The 21,485-nt window shown below is 44.0% G+C and overlaps 2 protein-coding genes across 2 annotated transcripts; one reads left to right on the forward strand and one right to left on the reverse strand.

Annotated features, from left to right (window-relative positions):
* Positions 1 to 1,088: 1,088 nt before the first annotated feature.
* Positions 1,089 to 17,498, reverse strand: obsl1a (obscurin like cytoskeletal adaptor 1a). The gene is made up of 25 exons (XM_083908630.1): positions 17,045 to 17,498; positions 14,612 to 15,790; positions 13,747 to 14,016; positions 13,417 to 13,677; positions 12,692 to 12,997; positions 12,341 to 12,607; positions 11,399 to 11,674; positions 11,204 to 11,318; positions 10,949 to 11,109; positions 10,536 to 10,811; positions 10,175 to 10,450; positions 9,819 to 10,094; positions 9,454 to 9,729; positions 8,708 to 8,983; positions 8,357 to 8,626; positions 8,007 to 8,273; positions 6,379 to 6,648; positions 6,037 to 6,303; positions 5,046 to 5,312; positions 4,260 to 4,372; positions 4,022 to 4,175; positions 3,394 to 3,555; positions 2,667 to 2,771; positions 2,317 to 2,583; positions 1,089 to 1,779 (listed from the first exon to the last, which is right to left on the reverse strand). The coding sequence occupies exons 2-25, from the start codon at positions 15,723 to 15,725 to the stop codon at positions 1,502 to 1,504; spliced, it is 6,570 nt and encodes a 2,189-aa protein (XP_083764756.1). The 5' UTR covers positions 15,726 to 15,790; positions 17,045 to 17,498; the 3' UTR covers positions 1,089 to 1,501.
* LOC310943115 (dynein light chain Tctex-type 3-like) lies at positions 15,799 to 21,217 on the forward strand. The gene is made up of 6 exons (XM_083908632.1): positions 15,799 to 16,236; positions 18,578 to 18,836; positions 19,658 to 19,699; positions 19,989 to 20,112; positions 20,208 to 20,285; positions 20,366 to 21,217. The coding sequence occupies exons 2-6, from the start codon at positions 18,810 to 18,812 to the stop codon at positions 20,437 to 20,439; spliced, it is 345 nt and encodes a 114-aa protein (XP_083764758.1). The 5' UTR covers positions 15,799 to 16,236; positions 18,578 to 18,809; the 3' UTR covers positions 20,440 to 21,217.
* The last annotated feature ends 268 nt before the right edge of the window (positions 21,218 to 21,485 follow it).

Here is a 21,485-nt window from a genome sequence, read left to right on the forward strand (position 1 = left end):
TTATGGTAAGAATATCGTCACAAAAGCTTTCTGCGTTATTATTTACACACGGCAGAACATTTTTTATTTTGTTGCCAACATGTGGTTTGTGCATTTTAATCACATACATCTTTGCAGTATTGTTCTATCATGGAAATATTATGGTCTTATTTTGAAGCTTGATATTTAACGCAGCTAAAATTGCCTGAAGTCGTTGCTTTCTTAAGTCGTTTAAGTCACTTTACTTTGTACGTGCGTTAATTTATGCTTTGTTTATGAGCCTGAAACTCAAATAAATACAATTAAAATGACCTTTGAGTGCAAAACTGCTTTTCACAGCCTTTAATTATTGATTATTATTGTTTTACTTTAAAAATACATGAGAGCCCCATTTTCTTGATTATTGTCAAATATTATTTTTTTTTATTTACCCTCCCAATAATTTATAATGTATAATATTAAAATTTGACATCCCTCACTGTGTAAATTGGTAGAATCCTCCTTTAATTGATGACCAGACGCAAATCGTTTCCACCGACCAATCAGAAGCGGTTGCTGGGCAGAGTCGATTCCTTCGACCAATCAGCGTTTAAATTGCGGATGTTAGCTGCCGAGCAGCGGAGGAAGTACAAAGAAACTCGGAAAAATGGTAGAAAATACTTGTTCTGTTCATTTTGAAGTGTTTCTTTCGTCACTTTGGTTTGTTAACTCCGTAAAGAACATCTTGACTGTACAAGTTTGGACATTCGGACACAGTTTGGAGCAGTTTGGACACCAAACGCACCTGCGTACCACGGTAAGGCTAACGAGCTACTTCATTAGCGGCTAGCATTAGCATTAGCTGCTTATGTTAATGTACGTTTTTATCCGTTTGTGTATTTATTCAGCACTGGTATTAGGGAAAAAAACCACATATTCTTAAGATATGTTTATGTTTTGTGTTGAAATGTTAATATTCTTATCTATTGGGAAATGTTCTTTTTTAACATGTTTGTATTGTTAACTGATCTGTTTTAACACAGGACATGTAGTCGTTTCTTTAATAATCTTTATTTTTCATGATTTATAATCTCACGTTATACTTTAAAGTTATGTGTTTAATGACTGTAATCACAAAATATGAAATGATTGTAGCATAAGTGACAGAAGAAACGTTTTTATTAAACATGAAATACATGGGAAACATGTGGACGTGTGCTAATGGGATTTATCATAATTTATTCAACATTTGACTTGTTGCTTATCTATTTAATTAAAATGTTGGGACATTTTATTAGAATATTGTGATAATAAATATAACCTATAATGTAAAAAAAAGAAAAAGAAATTCAGTATCCTTCATGTTTAAAATACATACTCGGGTCCAGCTTCACTTTTATTTGAATTAAATTTATAAACTCAACCAATTGCAGTAAATGGATTAAAAAAAGTTCAAAGAGACATTAAATTCCCTTTGTTTTTCCAGTCACTTTCATCCTTTTCGTTCTCATAGTCACTTCCTGTTTTCTCTCTTCTTCTTCTTCTACTGTGGCAGAACGCGTAGTGCCGCGCTGCTCTTGGCCTTGCCCATGGTGAACCTGACGGTGCCGCTCATGTCCATGCTGGTGTTCCTCAGCGTGAGCTTGTGAGTCGCTCTGTGGCTCTCCAGCTTCACACTCGCACCCGAGCGAAGAGTCTCGCCGTTCAACGTCCAAGCGGGAGGTTTCTCTATGTCCAGAGACACCTCGCACTGGAAACATGCCGAGTCAGGCTCGCTCACCTCCACGTCCTCCAGCTCTTTGACCATCACGAGCGACTGGGCTGCAGCGGCATCATGGGAAACGAGGGAGGAAAGTTAGAACCACAACATTTATAAAACAATTATTATTGTGATGATTCAAATATTGACACTTTGTTAACAACTCACTCTGCCTAAAATCTATGCCAGCTTGTCTACAATATCTTAAGAACATGTTCATGTCTTTATCTTCACTGTTAGACAGACTTTTCCAACAGGAAACTGAAGTTTGTAAACCACTCACTCTCCCACACCAAAGCCCATAGAGAAAATCAGTGATTTCACATCACAGCACACAGGAGTTCACAGGAGTTGTTGATCCACTGCTGCCTCCTCAACTAAGTTATAATGTCTTATTTTACAAATAGACATTATATTTGTATAAGTAATATGTCCACAGCGACACAAAGTGACCACACGAGGCAGCAGTAGACCAGCAGCTCCTGTGTCCCTGCGAGCTAAAATCAAGGATTTTCTCTATGAGGTTTGGTGTGGGAGAGTGAGTGGTTTACAAACGTCAGTTTCCTTCACTGTCCATTTAATCTAAGCAGCCGTCTTACCTTCCACCATCAGTTTGGCGTGGGACGTGTGCTCCCCGACCTCGATGCTGTAGCTGCCCTCGTCCTCTACCGCCACCTGCTGGATCACCAGCTTATGCGAGCAGTCGTCCGCCAGTACGTCCACGCGCTCCGAAGGAGCCAGCTCCTCCCCGTCTTTGTACCAGGTGACGTCGCAGCGAGGCGTTGACACGGTGCACTCCAGGATCACGCGGTGTTTCTCCAGCGCCGTTCGGTCTCGCAGGGGTTTGACGATGGACACCGGAAGCTCTGGAAGATTTACGAGAGCGTTTGGAAGAGGAACCGTGACGTGAAAATGTACGTGTGAACGTGAACAGTAAAAACCGACTCACCTTCCACCTCGAGGTAAGCTGTAGATTCAACGTCTCTGGCCACAAAGTGTATTTCTCCAGCGTCCTCAGCTTTGACGTTACACATCAGCAGGAAGTGTTTGGTCCCTGGATGAGGAAGAGGACACGTTTTAATCCACGAGTCGCATGACAGACGTTATCTGCACCTGAACTTTCTCTGAGACATTTCAGCAGCTCTTAGAGGGTCAAAGGTCAACAACAACAATCACAAAATGGCTTTTTTTTTGCAGCGTTGTGGTCGAAAATAATGACGTATGATAAACAAATGTGCATTTTAATCCACTATGAGGACGAAGTGAAGTGTGAGCCCAGGCCACAGACCCCTGGTGGGCTGTGGAGGCACTGCAGGTCGGCCGAGCGAGGTCTTCCAATAACTATAAAACTTTAATGCTTAGTTAAGGCTAATTGAACTTGAAAGTTGTGAGTTAAATATGGAAAAATGTGGCTATTTTTTTTTTTTTATTCAATAAGGTTAATTGAACTTGACATTTTTAAGTTAAATATGTAACCAATATTAAGACTGATTTATGATTAGTTAAAGTTAGTTAAACCTGATATTTGTATTTGTAACTAAATAATATATAATTTCAGGTTTTGTTTGGTGATGGAATATATTCATTTGATGAACACAGAGTGTATTCACATTTTAGAGGCTGAAAAATTAGAATTGGTTAATTTGGTAATGGATGAATGATTGATTTATTGTTGCCTTCAGTGCGGATCTTGATGGTGCTGCTGGGTCGGATCTTGTGACCGTCCTTGTACCACTCTGCTGTCACGTCGTCCAGGGACACCTCGCACATGAAGACGGCGTTCTGGTCCTCCTTGATGTGAAGATCCTCCATGTCCTGAACCATCTCCAACGCGTGCTCTGCAAGAGATTTAGACCAAAAACACAGAGGTGAGTTTCTGCTTTTAAGGGAAAAGTGTAAATAAAAGCTTCACCTAATAAAATCTATGTCAGCTTACGTCTACAATAACTTCTCTGTCACACCAAAGCCCATAGACAAAATCAGTCATTTTAATATCACAGTGGACCAACAACACCTGTGTCCCCGTGAGCTAAAATCACTGATTTTCTCTATGGACTTTGGTGTGGGAGAGTTAGAGTGTCAGTTTCCTGTTGGAAAAGTCTGTCTAACAGTGAGATAAAGACGTGAACATGTTCTTAAGACGTCGTAGACTTAATCTGACATTCATTTGATCAGATTAGTTTTTTGTTAAGTGGCTAAAATCATGTTTATCTTCATGTTTTCACTGAGACTGAGCAAGCTAATGTCTGCACGAACCAACATGAAATAAAGTGTATTTGTAAGTCAATGTGTTCAGCCAGTTACCGTAAACCTCCAGTGAACAGGAAGTGCTGACTTCTCCCGTGTCACATGTGTAGGTGCCAGAGTCGCCGCGGGAACACTGCATGATCTGACAGAACCTCTTCCGACCCATGGAGTAGATGCGGCAGTTCTTCCCTGGCTTCAGCTCGGTGTCGTTCTTATTCACGCAAGAGAAAAAGGGACAAAGGTATTTCAAACATGTTGCCATGAAATCATAAAATGTTTAAAAACTACAAACTACCTTTAGCCACGTGACATCGACGTTTGCTCGTGACAGTTCACACTCCAGAGTGGCAGGAAGTTCCTCCTCCACGCGAACGTCAGTCAGTGTTTTCACCACAGACACTGGTGTCTCTGTTAATTATCAATAATCAGTCACTGAATCAACAAACATCCTCTACATTTACCATTAACATCATATTATGCTTTATTATGTGTGGACGTATGAGGTACTGACACATTATCAATGCTACTTGAGATGTGAGCGCCCCCTGCTGCTGAGAATCCTATTTTAAGAATATGTTCACGTCTTTAGGAACAGGAAACTGAAACTTGTAAACCACTCACTCTCCCACACCAAAGCCCATAGAGAAAATCAGTGATTTTAGCTCACAGGGACACAGGAGCTGCTGGTCTACTGCTGCCTCGTGTGGTCACTTTGTGTCACTGAAGTCAATGAAAATGAAGGTTTTAAGAGCCAAATTCACAAAATAAGACATTTAAAGTTAGTGATGGAGGCAGCAGTGGATCAACAACTCCTGTGAACTCTTGTGTGCTGTGATGTTAAAATCACTGATTTACTCTATGGGCTTTGGTGTGGCAGAGTGAGTGGTTTACAATCTTCAGTTTCCTGTTGGAAAGGTCTGTCTAACAGTGAAGATAAAGACGTGAACGCATTCTTAACATATCATAGATATAAGATCACACAGATTCTATGAGTAGACTATTTTGGTAAGTGGCTAAAATCCCTGAAAAACCTGAGCTCTTCCATTCATTAAGTCTGTACCTATTGAATGTCAGTGGTTACCTTTGACTGTGAGCCTGGCCGTGTTGCGGGCTCCTTCAGCAGAGAAGATGATGGTTCCCGTGTCCTCCAGCGTGAGGCCGGACAGCGTGAGGCCGTGGACTCGACCGTTGGTGCTCACCCTCCACCGGTTGTTGGGTTTCACGCGAATGCCGTCCTTTTGCCAAATCCCCTCCACGTCTGCGTGGGAGAGCTCCACCTCGAAGGAGGCGGTCTCCCGCTCAAAGGTCTCTTGGTCAGTAAGGCCTTTACGAATCGAGATTTTACGAGCTGGAGGGGAAGACGTGAATCAGAGCAGAGTACATGTGTGATTATAGACTTACTAAAACTTATATCAGGATTTAATTATACCATTCAGATATCCAGAAAAAGTAGGAGTGAAGAATAATTCATAGAAATCTTAATTTAAATCTGTTTCTGTGAAGCGGGGACACAAGAAAAATAAACATTTTATCCACTAATCTAATAAAATCTACATCAGATTATGTCTACAACATTTTAAGAATATATTCACATCTTTATCTTACTGTTAGACAGACTTTTGTAAACCGCTCACTCTCCCACACCAAAGCCCATAAAGAAGATCAGTGATTTTAACAGGAGTTCACAGGAGTTGTTGATCCACTGCTGCCTCCATCACTAACTTACAATGTCTTATTTGGCTTTAAAAATCCTGCATTTTGATTTACCTCAGTGACACAAAGTGACCACATGAGGCAGCAGTAGACCAGCAGTAGACCTGTGTCCCTGTGAGCTAAAATCACTGATTTTCTCTGTGGGGTTTGGTGTGGGAGAGTGAGCGTCATACAAACCTTTCTTGCAGAAAAAAGTGTTTTAATGACTAGATAAACGATCCCTTAAAGGCAGAGCTTCCTCTCCCACTGCACTTTGAATAAATACTGTGATTCGAGGACAAATTGAAGTCAGTTTAAATATAGATTCACCTTATCACGTGTAAATGTAAGCATTTGTGATGAAACCTGGCCTCACTTACGTTCCACATTGAGCTTGACCTGTGTGCGGTCGTGCAGCGTCTCACAGCGATAGGTTCCCCGGTCAGACATCGTCAGGCTGTGGACGGTCAGGCTGCGTTTACAGCCGTTCTGTGCCAGCGTATGTCGAGGACCGGGCTGGATGACCACGCCCTGCCTCATCCACTGGACCTCGCCGCTCTCCAGACTGATCTCCGTTTCCAGGGTGGCGTCGCAGAACTCCTCCGCCATGACGGCGTCCGTTTTCTTGGTGAACATGACCTGAGCCTCTGAACAGAAAGTAAACGTTAATCCTAGAATTACGACATTTTGTCTCTTTGTCTCTCGCTGAACGTGGATCGTACCCTGAACTTTGAGGCTGGCTTTGCTCACTGACCCCTCCGCCTCTGCTGAAATCCTGGAATTGTCCAACAACTGGCACTTCTTAATCACCAACATGTGGCAAAGTCCGTTCTGTGACGCCTGAAAACGCTCGCCCACGGCGATCGCCTCATTGTCCATGAGCCAGACCAGCTGCACGTCCTCGGGTGACACCACGCACTTGAACGTGGCGTCTTCTCCTTCCAGCACGGTGGTGTTGTAGAGCTCAGTGAGGAACTCCACCACACGAGGCACTGAAGACACAAACCAGTCAGTGTATAGTCATCCTATTAGGGCCAATTCCAATTCCTATCTTAACCCTCAAGCTCAACCCTTAATCTTAACTGGCATCAAAACCAAGTGTTGAGGGTTATTTTGTCACTTAGAAATGGGACACCCCTTAAATGCAGATACGTCTTCAGACTGTAGGGGGCAGAATAACGCGAAAGCTGCGTCCAGTCTGTCAACTCCAAAAAAGAAGAAGAAGAAGAAGAACACATTTACGTCAGGATTATTTATTCTGATCCGTTTGTCAGTCAAGTTATTAGGTTGTCAGTTAGTTATAAGATGATACTCATACAAATATTCAGCTGACAGTTACCACACACCACGACTTATTGAAAAGTAAATGTATGTATTTTGAGTCCTTTCACTTCTTAATTTATGTATTTTGAAGACCAGCAATTCTTTAATTATGTATTTTGAAGACCAGCAATTCTTTATTTATGTATTTTGAGTCCTTTCACTTCTTAATTTAGGTATTTTACGTCCCGTCTCTTCTTAATTTATGTATTTTGAGTCCTGTCACTTCTTAATTTAGGTATTTTACGTCCCGTCTCTTCTTAATTTATGTATTTTGAGTCCTGTCACTTCTTAATTTATGTATTTTACATCCCGTCACTTCTTAATTTATGTATTTTGAGGACCAGCAATTCTATATTTATGTATTTTGAGTCCTGTCACTTCTTAATTTAGGTATTTTACGTCCCGTCACTTCTTAATTTATGAATTTTGAGTCCTGTCACTTCTTATTTTATGTATTTTGAGGACCAGCACTTCTTAATTTATGTATTTTGAGGACCAGCAATTCTATATTTATGCATTTTGTGTCCTTTCACTTCTTAATTGATGTATTTTGAGACCTGTCACTTCTTAATATTGACAAAAGATGGTAAAATAAAAATAAATGTTACGCAACAATGACGTCAGTAATCCATAATATGGGCCTAAACTAAGATAATACAATGATTTTCATCACTTTTATATCTCTATTAACAAAGAAAATACTTCATTTGTAGCGTACTCGTTTCTTTGTCATGGCAAAACACGCAATGCATTTTGGGTAGCCCTTGCTCCCAAGGGTGGTCTCGGAAAATCTCAATATTGAGGGCGATAGCGCCCTTAAACTTAATTTTTCTGAGAATCGGCACAGCACTTGCACTAGAGGGAGTACGCATTTTTGAGATTGAGGATTAAGCAATGAATTGTAATTCACCCTTAGGTTTTTAAAGTGTGCTTGGATGAGGTATGAGCAGGAGAGAGACAGTTCACATCTACAGACTAAACTATCCCTTTAATAAGCTGTGACCTTACGTAAAGCAGACATACTCACTCTCCACTCTCAGCGTGGCCACAGTGCGGTCGTCCCTGGACTCACACGTGTATTCCCCAGCATCCTCTCTGCTCAGTCGGTGGATAGTCAAGCTTCGCTCCACTCCGTCGGCGCGTATGGAGAACCTCCTGCTCGGCATCATCTCCGCGCCGTTCTTTAGCCACTGGACGTCTGCCTTCGGCTTACACACTTCACAGCCAAGGGTCACCATGCCGTCAGCGTGGGCCACGGTGTCCTGGAGCGGCCTCGCAAACCTGATTCTCATTTCTGTGACACAGCAAAGCGAAGTCACTGCGACGGTTCAGTGGAAAATATAAACGGACGACAAGACGAAAAAACTGAGGTCGTACCTTTCACGAGGAGGCTGAAGTGTATCTGGTCTGTGTTGACGTCACAGGTGTACTCCCCAGCGTCGGAGCGCCGTAAAGGATCGATGGTCAGGGTGCGTTTGTGACCGTCCACGAGAGCTCTGAAGCGCTCGCCTTCAACGGGCGTCCAGTCTTTCAGCCAGCGCACCTGAGCGCCGTCCTTGGACACGTAACTGGTCAAGGTCACGCTCTCTGCTTCATAACCCGTCACCACAACGTCGTCCTCCTTGTTCACGAACGTCACTGGAGGCTCTTTCATGTGAAAAGACAGATTTATCTACGTTACTTCACTGACTCTTCAAACGTCGGCGGTTGAATCACCCGTGGCTGTACCTTGAACCCTGATCACGCTGATCATCTTATCGTCCACAGCGTCGCACACGTACTTCCCAGAGTCTGACGGCTGCACGTTTGAGATGATGATTTTCCTCAGAGTGCCGTAGCTCTCGATGTAGGTACGGGGGTCGCCGGTGAGCGGCGCGTTGTTGCAGTACCACCGGACGGGAGCGTTGGCGCGGGACACCTCGCAGGCCAGGATCAGGTCGTCACCTGCCACCATCTCCTGCTGGTCGGGGTCAACTGAATTTCCCACGATGGTCACTGGAGGCTCTAACGTGCAACAGAGGAGGAAGGTTGTTGATGGCTTTTTTTGTAGTGCTGTGCAAAAGGTTTAACGCCCTACACGTTTCCATGACGACTGACGCGCGTGACGTCATGTTTGCGTGCCGCGACACCGGAGTCCAGGCACCGTTTACCAGTTAGCTCCATTAGCTGCATTAGCTCCTTTTAGCGCCGTTAGCGCGCCTACAGTCGAACTGGAGCTGTCTGTTTATTAGGAAAAGAGCAGCGCTAAAAATAACTAGCGTACCTGTGTATGCGTATGTGTGCCTCTGTTTTTAAAGTTTAGCGTTACTTTACACAACATGACACCACGCGCGTCTTTTTACAGTCAGTCGCCATGGAAGCTTGTTGTGCGTTAACGTTTGACGCTGTTTGCTGTCTGTTGTTTGACAGCATTACTTTTTTAACAATAATATCACCATACTGGATGTTCTGAACACGTCGGTCTGCAAAAATACCTTGTACTGTAACCTGGAAGCTAATGCTGTCATCTCCTACATCCAGGAAATATTCTCCCGAGTCTCCGTGTTCAGCGCTCAGAATCACCAGTGAACGGAAAGCACCTTCCTCTTCCTCACAGAACCTTTCATCGCACTCGACGCGGCGGCCGTCTCTGTACCATTTAGCAACAGCGTTGGCTCTGGAGAGCTCACACTCCAGCACGATGTCGTCAGAAAGGAGGAATTTGAGATCGGTCTTGATCTCGGACTTTCTCAGGATCTTCACTGGAGGCTCTGGGGATGAAGAATCAGAAGAAGCTGACGCTCAGGTTGACGTCATGGTGCTCTGATATATTCTCCAAATGCATTTGTTTGCATCTTACCTAAAACTTTCACCTGAAAATCAACTCTATCATCAACAGCATCACAGGTGTATTGCCCAGAATCCTTTGGGGCAGGATGGTGGATGGTCAGTCGACGGGTGAGTCCGTCCTCTGTGATGCTGACGTTACTGCTCTCATCCATTTCTTCGCCGTTCAGCCTCCACTTGACTTCTGCGCTCGGCCGTGACACTTGGATCTCCATCACAATCGGTTTTCCAGCAACGCTCTGCAGTTCGTCAGGCGTGTTTTTGGGACGAGTTAGCGCCACCGGTGGCTCTGTCGTTCAGAAAGGAAAACATTCAATGAGAACCTGTTTATCACTTTATAAAAACCCACCAGTGTGTCGTCACTCTTACCTGTAATCGTCACCAGGAAGGCCACAGAGTCATCTTCAGTGTCACATATATACTCTCCCGTGTCGTCCACAGTGGACACGGGTATAACTAATCTGCGTTGGGCTCCCTCCACCTCCAGGGTTAAATTGGCGCCCTCTTCGATCTCGAGGCCGTCTTTGTACCAGAGAACAGGAGCATTGGGCTGGGAGATCTCACAGCTGAGCACCAGCCTCTCTGAGGACAAATGGTTCAGCTCCACCTCTGATTCACGTGGGAAAACTATTCGAACTGGTGCCTCTGAAACAGGAAGAAAAAAAACCCCTCAGTTTGATGTTACACACCTTTTTGTGGAGGAAACCAGCAGAAAGAAGTTCAAAGAAACCTGTGACGATGAGCTGGAAGAAAACAGAATCTCCATCTGTTTTGCAGACGTACTCTCCGCTGTCCTCCGCTGACCCACAGTGGATGCTCAGCCTCCGGTAAGGACCTTCAGAGAACAACTGAAGGTCGCCGTCGCTCGTCTCCACCTCCTGGCCGTCTTTGTACCACTGCACCTTCCCGCCGGAGCGCGACAGTTCACACTGCAAATGTATCTCCTCTGAGATGAAGCTCTCCATCACGACGTCGTCCTGAGGGTCAACAATCATCACCGGAGGCTCTGCAGGAGCACAAGAGTCAGCTCATGTTCATTAAACCTTTTCAAAGTGACGTTTTTGACCAGAAACAACACATTAATCACCATATTTTTACAACGTGCTTGTATCACAAATCTTGGACTCAGATCTGCAGCCTCACCCCTGACATTGACGGTGAAGTCCACGCTGTTGTTTCCTGCGCGGCAGCTGTAGCTGCCAGCGTCTGAGGTCTCTGACGAGCGGATGATGAGCCTCCTCACTGTTCCCTCTGTCTGCAGAGTGATGTTATCACTGGGCTGGATCTCACAACCATCTTTGTACCTGGGACCACCATAAAACACTTGTGTCAAAGGGGTCAGTTAAAGAGTTAAAGAGAAATCATTTCAAATTGAACTGAAAAGAATACTCCAGTCACCAAGTGACTTCAGCGTCGTCTCTGGAGACGTGGCAGAGCAGCACCACGGGGTCCAACTCCATGCTGCTTTTGTGGAGCTCGTCTTCTGGGACTGGACTGAACTTCACAGGAGGACCTGAAGAACAAGAGCAGATGAAGGAGGTGGAAAACTGAAGAAGAAGAACACACTTCATATGTCATTAAAATGTCTTTTACCTGCAACGTCCACATTGAATTTGACGACGTCCTCGGAGGTTTCGCACGTATAAACGCCAGCGTGACACGCGTCGGCCGACTGGATCACGATCCTCCTCATGTTTCCGTCCGATTGGATGTTGAGGCCGTCGGTCGTCTGCAGCTCCTCGCCGTCTTTGAACCAGGTTACTTTAGCGAAGGCATGTGAGACTTCACAGTAGAGGACGATGGCGTCGCCCGTCTCCATCTTCTTCTCTGTGTCCGTCTCTGACAGAGGGCTGAACTTCAACACAGCAGCTGTAACACAAACACATTTTATGTTACACCACATTATGTAGAGTGTGTTTGTCAGGCATCAAAAATTGTGTTTTTAAGAAGTGATAGGACGCAAAATACATAAAATAAGAAGTGAAAGGACTAGAAATACAAAAATTAAGAAGTACTGGTCCTCAAAATACATAAATTAAGAAGTACTGGTCCTCAAAATACATAAATTAAGAAGTACTGGTCCTCAAAATACATAAATTAAGAAGTGACAGGACTCAAAATACATAAATTAAGAAGTGACAGGACTCAAAATACATAAATTAAGAAGTGACAGGACTCAAAATACATAAATTAAGAAGGACTGGTCCTCAAAATACATAAATTAAGAAGTGAAAGGTCTCCAAATACAAAAATTAAGAAGTGACAGAACTCAAAATACATAAATTAAGACATATTGTCCTGTGTGCTGGACCCACTACAAACACTGGTGCAGTGGCATTCGAGAGCATTCTTGTGTCTTTGTGTTGACTTTATAATGTAATCTTAATTTCTTTCTTTGCGTGCAATGACGCTGTTGTTGTTTCTTTTCCTGGTTTTCTCAATATACAAACATCAGATTAATACATGTTACATCATCAAATCCTCTACTGTATGTGATGTCCATGCCTCACGTGAGACATTTCACAGAACACGTACGTTTCACTTTGAGCACAGCTGAATCTCGCACGCCGTTGGCGATGAACGTGACCTCCGCCGCGTCCTCTGCGGCGCGAGCGTCTCGTATGAGCAGCGAGTGCCGTGTCTGAGACTGTTGTATGGAGTATCGTCCACCGTGCTGCAGCTGAGCGCTGTTCAGGAACCAGGTCCCGACCATGGAGGCCGACAGCTCCGTGGAGAAGAGAGCGTCTTCTCCCTCCGTGACCTCACAGCCCTGGAGGTGAGTGCGAATTCTGGGGCCGGGAGCTGGTAAAAGATAGAAAACAGAAGATTAATTCTTCTCAGGTTCATCAAACGTTGTTTTTTGTTGTTGTTGTTGTAGTCTTTTACCCAGATGGACTGCTTTGGGAAACTCCACGTGACCACTGCGCCCGTACTTGTTGATGCAGCACACTCTGAAGCGGTAGTCGCCTTCACGCGGCACGCTGTCACCGGACACCTCGGCCGAGGTGGCGCTCTCTGACGTCAGACACTTCTGCCACTCCTGCGAGCCCACTTCCTGCCTCTCCAGCACAAAGATGGAGCGGGTGGACGCCTGGCTGTTCGGGGCGGGAACCCAGGTGAGGAGGGCGCTGTTGGGTCGATCGGCGTCCATTGTCACGCCGACGGGACAGATGGGGGGACAATGTCTCGAGGCTGAAGTAGGAAAATAACTAAAATCATTTGAGTTTATGTAGATTTACGACTTCTTCTTTTCCTTTCGGCTGCTCACTCGGCTGCTCCTCTCTCACACAGGCTAACTTCATCTCCTTTTTCAATACATCCAGAGATCTTCTCTTTGGTCTTCCTCTAGATCTCCTGCCTGCCAAACCATTTCATTCTGGCCTCTCTGACCTTATCTCCAAAACATCTAACATGTGCTTTTCCTCTGGTTAACTCATTCTTGATACTATCCATCTTTGTCCAAAGAGATCATTAACATCTACATCTCTGCTACCTCCAGCTCTGCTTCCTGTCTTTTCCTCAGTCCCACTTTCTCTAGACTGTAATATAATAATAAGAATAATGACATAATCACATTCATGTCTAAGAATCTAAATAACACGTACACGTACCTTTGACCTTGAGACGTGACGAGGTCTTGGACCTGCCGGCGACAAAGGTCACGACGCCCGAGTCTCGATGGGCCACGTTGACAAAGACCAGTATGTGAGATTTGCCGAACGACTTGAGGATGGTCTGGTGTGTCTCCAGGAGCTTCAGGCCGTCTTTGAACCAGTGGACGTCCATGTCGTCGTCCTCCACCTCCACGCAGAACGCCGCGTTCTCGCCCTCCAGGACCTCCAGCTTCCGAGGAAGTTTGCGAATAATTGTGCCTGAGTACGCAGAAAAAGCGTTTAGCTCATTTAAACGTGTGTTGAAGTGTTGCGTTCGCGGCGTCGTACCTTTAACTGAAAGCTCGGCGATGCTCTTCCCGCCGTCTGGCATCTCGCACAGATAAACTCCGTCATCGTCCGTCTCGACGTCGCGGATGGTGAGTCTTCGTCGGGTTCCTTTCTGCTCCATCCCGTATTTGCTGCTGGGCATCAGCCTCTGGTCCTCCAGGTACCAGGCGGCAGGTATGGAGTCATCGGGCACCTCGCACTCCAGCACGGCCACGTCGCGCTCCCTCACCTCCACGTCTTTTAGCGAACGCCTGAAGCGAACAGCCGGACCTGAAGAACAAAGGAGGGGGTACTTGACTCACTCTCCCACACCAAAGCCCACAGAGAAAAATGTTTAGACTCTGAATGGCTAATTTCTCGACCTCAAATGATCTTAAAACTGCGTTCAGGGACAGGAAAAATATTTATTTCAGGTGAGAAACGGCCACTGTTTCAATGTTATTCAGCTGCAACAACAGCAACAGTCTTTCTCTCTCGGACGCCATTGCTCACTGTAGCCAGAAGCACAACAACCTTGCGTAGCGACCCCTACTGGTCGGGCGGGAAATTGCAGTGCGTATCCGGCACCACGACTGAGAACTATGAAGGCTGGAGGGGTCTCCGTGGTTACGCAGTTGGTTTACAAACTCCAGTTTCCTGTTGAGGAAATCTGTCTCACAGTGAGATAAAGATGTGAAACATGTTCCAAGGATAGTGTAGACTTAAGTGGACGTTGATTTTTGTCTTTTGTTAAATGACTAAAATCAGTTTTTTACGGGTGCAGAATCTGTGGTAAGATAATTCCCTGCAGCACATTCTTAATAATAATAACTATACATGCTTTTGCTTTTGTAACAACCCTGTTTTCCTGTTTGTATCGTCTTACCTTTGACGGACAGGTGAACAGCACTGAGTGTGTTTCCCAGAGTGTTTGAAGCCGCGCACACATACAGTCCCGTATCGCTCTCTTTGCAGTACAGGACCTTGAGCGTGTAGTAGCCCTCCCTGTCCTCAAAGATCAGGTGACGCCTCCCGGCCTCCAGGGGAACCCCGTTCCTCTTCCAGATGATCTCCGGTTTCGGCTTCCCTGTGACAAAGCAGCGGAACTTGGCGTGCTTCCCTTCTGCCACCGCAAACTTCTTCACGGCGGACGAGCTGACGGGGAGGTCGTCTTTGACCCTCGGCGCTCGACTGCCTCTGTGTTTTGGTGACCACTGGCTGTTGTTGTGACCACCGGAGGACTTTTTGTTGTCCTCTCGCTCTGGGACAGGCTCCACCAGCAGGACGGCGCCGGCCAAGGCCTCGCCGTGGCAGCTGACGGCCTTGCAGGTGTAGACGCCTTTGTCGGGCATGCGCGTCCTGTAGATCTTGAGCTGGAACCAGCCGCCGTCCTGGCAGCTCACGCCGAAGTGTGAGCTCTCGAAGATGTCGTTGAGCTTCTTGCCGTCTTTCTGCCACGTCACCTCGGGCAACGGCTGACCCCAGATCTTGCACGAGAAGGCGGCGTCTTCGCCTCGGTCCACGCGCAGCGAGAGCGGCTTGATGAGGAACCGCGGCTTATCGTCAGATGTCAAAGTGGTTTCTTCTCTTTTTTCACACGGCTTTCCTTTCCATTTGTCTTCTTCTACGATGATCTCGCGTCCATTTTCCCTCCGACAGTCACCGTTTTGCTCTTTGCAGTAGCCGTTAGTCTGTCCGTTTTCTCCCTCCACTTTGAGCGAGGCCGCCGCGTACGTCTCGCCCACGCTGTTTCGGGCCTTGCACATGTACTGACCGGCGTCCTGCGGCGTGACGCCGGCAATGGTCAGCAGATACGCTTTGCCCTCCTCTGACAGCCTGTACCGGCCCTCGGACACGATCGGAACATTCTTACGCTCCCAGATCACGTCAGGTCGAGGGTCGCCTCCGATCTGGCACCGCAGCGTGGCGTCTGTGCCGCACTGTGCCAACACGGGTCGAGGGTAGCCCAGAACACGAGGAGCACCTCCAAATATATCCATGATACTGTCAACGTCTGTCTTTGTGAGTGTTTGAGATGTGCTTTGTCTGAAAATGATGGTCTTTGCTGTGATGGAAGAAAGAAAATCTACGCTTTAGACGACAAATCAAACAAAATACTTTACATTTGCGGAGATTTAAAGGACGTAAACATGTTTCCTACTGGGGCGATGAATTGATGGTGAAATTTAATACAGGAAATTGTTTAAATGGCTGTTTACTTCACCAATATACAGTCATACAGTTATTTTAAAGCACCACAAGGGGCAGCTTTAGTCATCATAGCACCTCGTGATTAGTCGTGATCCCATTTTAAAAAATATGATTCTTATCTGGAGTGCAAAACACCAGGTTTTCTTAACATGGTAACTTATTTTTCACAACATGAGCAATACCTGTTTTGTAAAACTGGTTATTTAAGTATTATTGTAAAATGAACATTAGAAACAGTCACAGTTGAAGTAGCTTTACGTCTAAACACAAACCAAATCATCGTAGATTTACGAGCTGAAGGTAGGCTCCTGCGTATTCCTATTAACTCGGGTGTTAATCACATGTTTGGTTGTTTAGTTAAGCGGGTTTTGAGTATCGGTTGAGTCACAGCTGGTGCTGTAAGTCATTGAAGAGAGTATTTATATCGTAAGTCGTCCTGAAAAAGACACCGGAGCAGAGACGGAGACCATGTGTCCCACAAACTGTGAACTGTGAAAACAAACTAAAATCTACGTCAGATTAAGTCTGTGATGTCTTAAGAACATGTTTGTGTCTTTATCTTGTTATTGACAGGAAGTTTGTAAACCGCTCACTCTCCCGCACCAAAGTCCATAGAGAAAACCAGTGATTTTAACATAACACTTCACAGGAGTTGTTGATCCACTGCTGCCTCCATCACTAACTTACGATGTCTTATTTTTGTCAATTCGGCTTTTAAAATTCTGCATTTTGATTAACTTCAGTGACACAAAGTGACCACACGAGGCAGCAGTAGACCAGCAGCTCTTGTGTCCCTGTGATGTTAAAATCACTGATTTTCTCTATGGACTTTGGTGTGGTAGAGTGAGTGGTTTACAAACTTCAGTTTCCTGTTGTTAAAGTCTGTCTCACAGTGAGGTAAAGATGTGAACGTGCCATTTTTTGATTGATTTTATTAGCTGAACTGTTATGGTTAAGAGGCTAAAAATTAGATGCGTCATAAAACCTGGACTTTACCTTGAAAAAACATGTATTTAATGGTCTATGAATTCTGAACAAATGCTGACTTATCTTGTAAATGTAATCACAATTTTTGTTTGAAATTTCCCAAGAACGAGGACAAACTTACCTCTCTTTCAAGTCGATTTCTTAGAGCATTTTGTTACAGCTTTAAAATGACGTCCTCGATAAATCTTCAGTTCATTCACGTCGCCCCTGAATCTTCCTTGAATCTCTCTCCGACTCCTGGAAATGACAGAAATCCCCCGTCTCTTTGGTTTGCTCTGTGGTTTTTGTTGTAGATTCCTGGATCTGTTTGAAAGGCAAAAGTCAGGGGGAAAAGTCCCGATCTTCCATTCAGAAGTGGAGGTTCGAGGTGCCGAGGTCTCGGTCGCGTTCCATCCGCGAGGCGTTAGGATGCAGGAAGTGACCGCAGTCTGCGAGTCAAGTGTCGGGACTATGCGTCAGCGCTGATACTGTCATTGTCCGACAGCTACAGAGTGACAGAGAGGCCGCTGGAATGAGGGCCGGACGGCCGTGTCACTGCTTTTTTTTCCCGCAGCTGCTGCCTCTGCGAGGCCGTGGCCTAAAAATAGCAGCAGCTTCCATGACAGTGGCTCAGATAAAGTTAGGCTCTCCATTCACTAAAGATAGAGCAGAGATCTGCACTGGATCACTCAGCTCTGCAGATAATGTCCAGTGAAAGCTCTGTCCACCTGCTGCAGGGCCCTTGTCTCATGAGCTCATGTGTCTTTGCCTCTCAGTGTTAGGAAATGATTTACGCAGAATGGAGCGAGGACAGGAGCCGCAGCAGATTCAGAGGAAAGAAGTTATTCTGGTCCCAAAGACAACAGCTGCTGTAGATGTTCAAAATGTCTCGCTAAAACCCTTTGTGTTAGAGTTTCACAGTGTTTTTGTCTGAGGTACCGACTCCAGTTTAAGTCTATGACGTGTGAAGAATATATATAGATCACGTCTTTATCTTCACTGTGAGACAGACTTGAAGTTTGTAAACCACTCACTCTCCCTGCACCAAAGCCCATAGAGAAAACCAGTGATTTTAGCTCACAGGGACACAGGAGTTCACAGGAGTTGTTGATCCACTGCTGCCTCCATCACTAACTTACAATGTGTTATTCTGTAAAATTTGGCTTTTAAAAATCTTCATTCAGTTTAACCTCAGTGACACAAAACGATGAGGTGATGAACTTGCAATATACCTTTAAGGAAAAGAAAATATCAGCTAATCATTTTTTTTATTTATTTATAAAAAACTGCCAAAAATAATGTCTCCTTTAGTGTTTTGATGGTGTTGTGTTGTTGATGATGGACACAAAACCCCACAGAGAAAATCAGTGATTTTAGCTTGGAGCTGCTGGTCTACTGCTGCCTCGTGTGGTCACTTTGTGTCACTGATTTCAAGCTAATTGAGGGATTTTAAATGCAGAATTTTACAAAATCAGACAGTATAACTTAGTGATGGAGGCAGCAGTGGATCAACAACTCCTGTGAACTCCTGTGTGCTGTGATGTTAAAATCACTGATTTTCTCTATGGGCTTTGGTGCAGGAGAGTGAGTAAGTTTCCAGTTGAAAATGGATTAGATGTTTTATTAGTTTGATTCTATTTCATTTAGTCTGTTTTTGTTGCTGCATTTCTTTAAGTACCTGCTCTTGCCACCAGGAGGCGGCCCACACTTTTATAGTCATTCATACTCCAGAGCGGCAGATGGCGCTCGGGCGCTCGAACCTCGATGTGAGCGGCGGTAAATGAGAGTAAGAAGAAGCGGAGTGTGACACCCGACAGGAAGTCTTCCGCATCTCCGTGATTTTTTTACTGCATTTTAACCACAAATTGAACCGTTTTGTGAGTTAAAAGCTGCGGTAAAAGACGGGGATGGAGGAATATCACAACAGCAGCGAGGTTCGTACCTGAATATCTCTGTTCATTCCGGGGTATTTTACCATTAGTCACGGCGGCGATAGCCGCTCTGTGTTAGCATCGATGTTAGCATGTGATGTCACCGTTATGTTGTCATTTGTCTCATCAGCAGCACAAGCGGGTTATTATGGGATATAGACGCGACTGTTGGCTTTTTAATCATTTTAATATGTTAGATCATCATTCTGCATTTATTATAATCCACTGTCATACTAAACTGCGACTGTTTTGTTCGTTATTATTCAAATTTAGGTAGTTTTGTGTAGTATTAGTTATAGTGATGTAGTTTTGTGTATTGGTAATATAGTTTTTGAGTATTATTATTAATAGTAATGTAGTTTTGTTTATTATTGCTAATATGACAGTTTTCTACCATAATTATTACTAGTAATGTACTAATATTGACCTGGTGTTAGGGCATTATTAATAATATAAATGTAGGTTGTTTTTTTAAAATTGCTAATATTGATGTAGTTTTTGCGTTTTACAAGTATTCACATTATTTGTGTATTAATGTTCATGTAGTTTTTGTGTATTAATAGTAATGTGGTTGTGTGTGTATATATATATATATTATTATTTTGTTAATAGTACTGATGTAGGTTTTGTGCATTATTATTAATATTGATAGTTTGTGCGTTTTATTACAAGTACTGAGGGTGGGTTTTGTGTATTATTACTACAATTAACATATATTTTTGTATTTCGTCAATTTAAGTAATATTATGAGTATTGATATAGTTTGTGTATTTGTATTATTAGTGTTGATCTAATCCCATGTTTATTTATTTGTGTTATTTCAGGGCTCCTTCAGCTCTGAAGAGGCTGATGTCATTGTCAAAGAGGTGACTCTTTGTATTCCTATATATATATTTCTGTGTAGTTTATGTCGTCGTCTTAGAACATGCTCCCTGAAAAGCAAAGTGAGAATAAAGAACAATCTTCAGACTGAATTTACATCTTGTAACTTTGATTAAAAAGCATGTAACGTGAGTGCATTAAATCATCTCCAGCTCTGCATGCTTTAATCGGTGACGTTTGTTGAAGAGCAGAACTGTGTTGTCTCTGTGTGAAAACTGCATCATCTGACTTCCACATGATAATTAAACACTTGTCTTTGTTTGTGTGTACCAGTGCGTTGATAACGTGGTCGGTGGAGAGGACTACAGCCAGAGTCAGGTCAACAAATGGACGTCCAGCATCGTGGAGCGCTGCCTCACACAGCTCGTCAAACACTGGAAACAGAACAAGTACATCGGTACGAGTCCTGTCTGGACACAGTCACGGCTCAGTCACTGTCGTTCTTTAATATTTAATAATAATAAAGGTTTGTGTGTGTGTGTGTGTTTACAGTGACGTGTGCTGTGATGCAGAAAACAGGAGGAGGACTCCACACGGCAAACTCCTGCTACTGGGACACGACCATGGACGGTAAGAAGACGGCTTCAGTCTATGATATCTTTTGTCACTTAAAATGACCTGAATTGATGAAAATATGTTTATCTGTGCAGGAAGCTGCACTGTGAGGTGGGAGAACCGCACCATGTACTGTGTGGTCAGTGTGTTTGCTGTGGCCGTCGCTTAAGGACACACACTCTTAGAGGACAAAGGTTTAACTGAAGTAGCGTCAGGACACACACCATGATGCTCCATATTTATGTTACGTCTCTTCTACGATTTGTATCGTATGTAAAAAGTTGTGCTGGATTCAGAAAAATTGATTTTCCGATTCATATTCACTCTTATTTTGAAGATCTGATGTCGATTCATAAAATCCTGATACCGATCGTTTAATTTAGGCCATTTCCTGTTTCCAGTGAACATCTAATAGAACCTGACGCAGGCCGAGCTGTGCTCACAGCTCCCTCTACTGGACAACTTGTTCAATAATTTAAAATGTCAACAGGTTGAGATGGTTTCAGTGTAGTGTAGAGTTACACTGTGTGGTCATATTGAACAAGAAAGTGCATTCATTTAACGACTTAAATCAATCTTTTTGAATGCTTTCACCTTTAAGAAATCCCATAGAAATTCAACCACCACCACAAGAACAGGGATGCAGTGTGTCCATATGAACAGCAGGGGGCCACCACGTCCCACATACACACAGCTGAGGAACAGCAGAGGTTTCTTTTCCTCTGAAAGACACTGAAGAAGACTGAGATAAAACATTTTTTATTCTCTTTAAAGAAACAATGGTAACACTACTTTAAAGAATAAAGTCACCTTTGTTAAATGGAGGTTCCTCTGTTTTCTCCTTGTAACTAAACTTTCATGTGCACGTTTATTTTCTCTTCTGTGTTTATTTGTTTTTCTTTCTGTGACCAAATGAGTTTCTTTTATGGTTAAAATAAAGTTTCAAAAAGGAAAAGAAACAAGTCTTGCTTCAGTTTTTCTGCCTACACTGTGTTTTCATGAAGCTTGATCTGAAGCTATTTTCAACTGAGGTTCATTTAGAGCAAGTCTTAACACCTGTGTGATGTACGGATTTATTTAAAGCCATTAAAAAGACAAAAACTGCTGCTGCTGCTGCTGCTCGGATATCACGACTGTGTCCGAGATGAAGAGGCTAAAACAATAGTATTTGCATAATTGTTGAAATGTTGAAACTGTAACTGCATTTAAAAAAGA

Source organism: Microchirus variegatus, assembly GCF_963457635.1.
Source record: "Microchirus variegatus genome assembly, chromosome: 22".
Lineage (NCBI taxonomy): Eukaryota > Metazoa > Chordata > Actinopteri > Pleuronectiformes > Soleidae > Microchirus > Microchirus variegatus.

Coding starts and splice junctions, on each gene's coding strand:
- obsl1a (XM_083908630.1), bottom strand. CDS start 15,725: ATGGATATATTTGGAGGTGCTCCTCGTGTTCTGGGCTACCCTCGACCC. Junction 10,812..10,948: donor CTTCACCGTCAATGTCAGGG/GTGAGGCTGCAG, acceptor GTGCTCCTGCAG/AGCCTCCGGTGATGATTGTT. Junction 5,313..6,036: donor GGTCAAGCTCAATGTGGAAC/GTAAGTGAGGCC, acceptor CTTCCCCTCCAG/CTCGTAAAATCTCGATTCGT.
- LOC310943115 (XM_083908632.1), top strand. CDS start 18,810: ATGGAGGAATATCACAACAGCAGCGAG. Junction 18,837..19,657: donor AATATCACAACAGCAGCGAG/GTTCGTACCTGA, acceptor GTGTTATTTCAG/GGCTCCTTCAGCTCTGAAGA. Junction 20,286..20,365: donor CTGGGACACGACCATGGACG/GTAAGAAGACGG, acceptor TTATCTGTGCAG/GAAGCTGCACTGTGAGGTGG.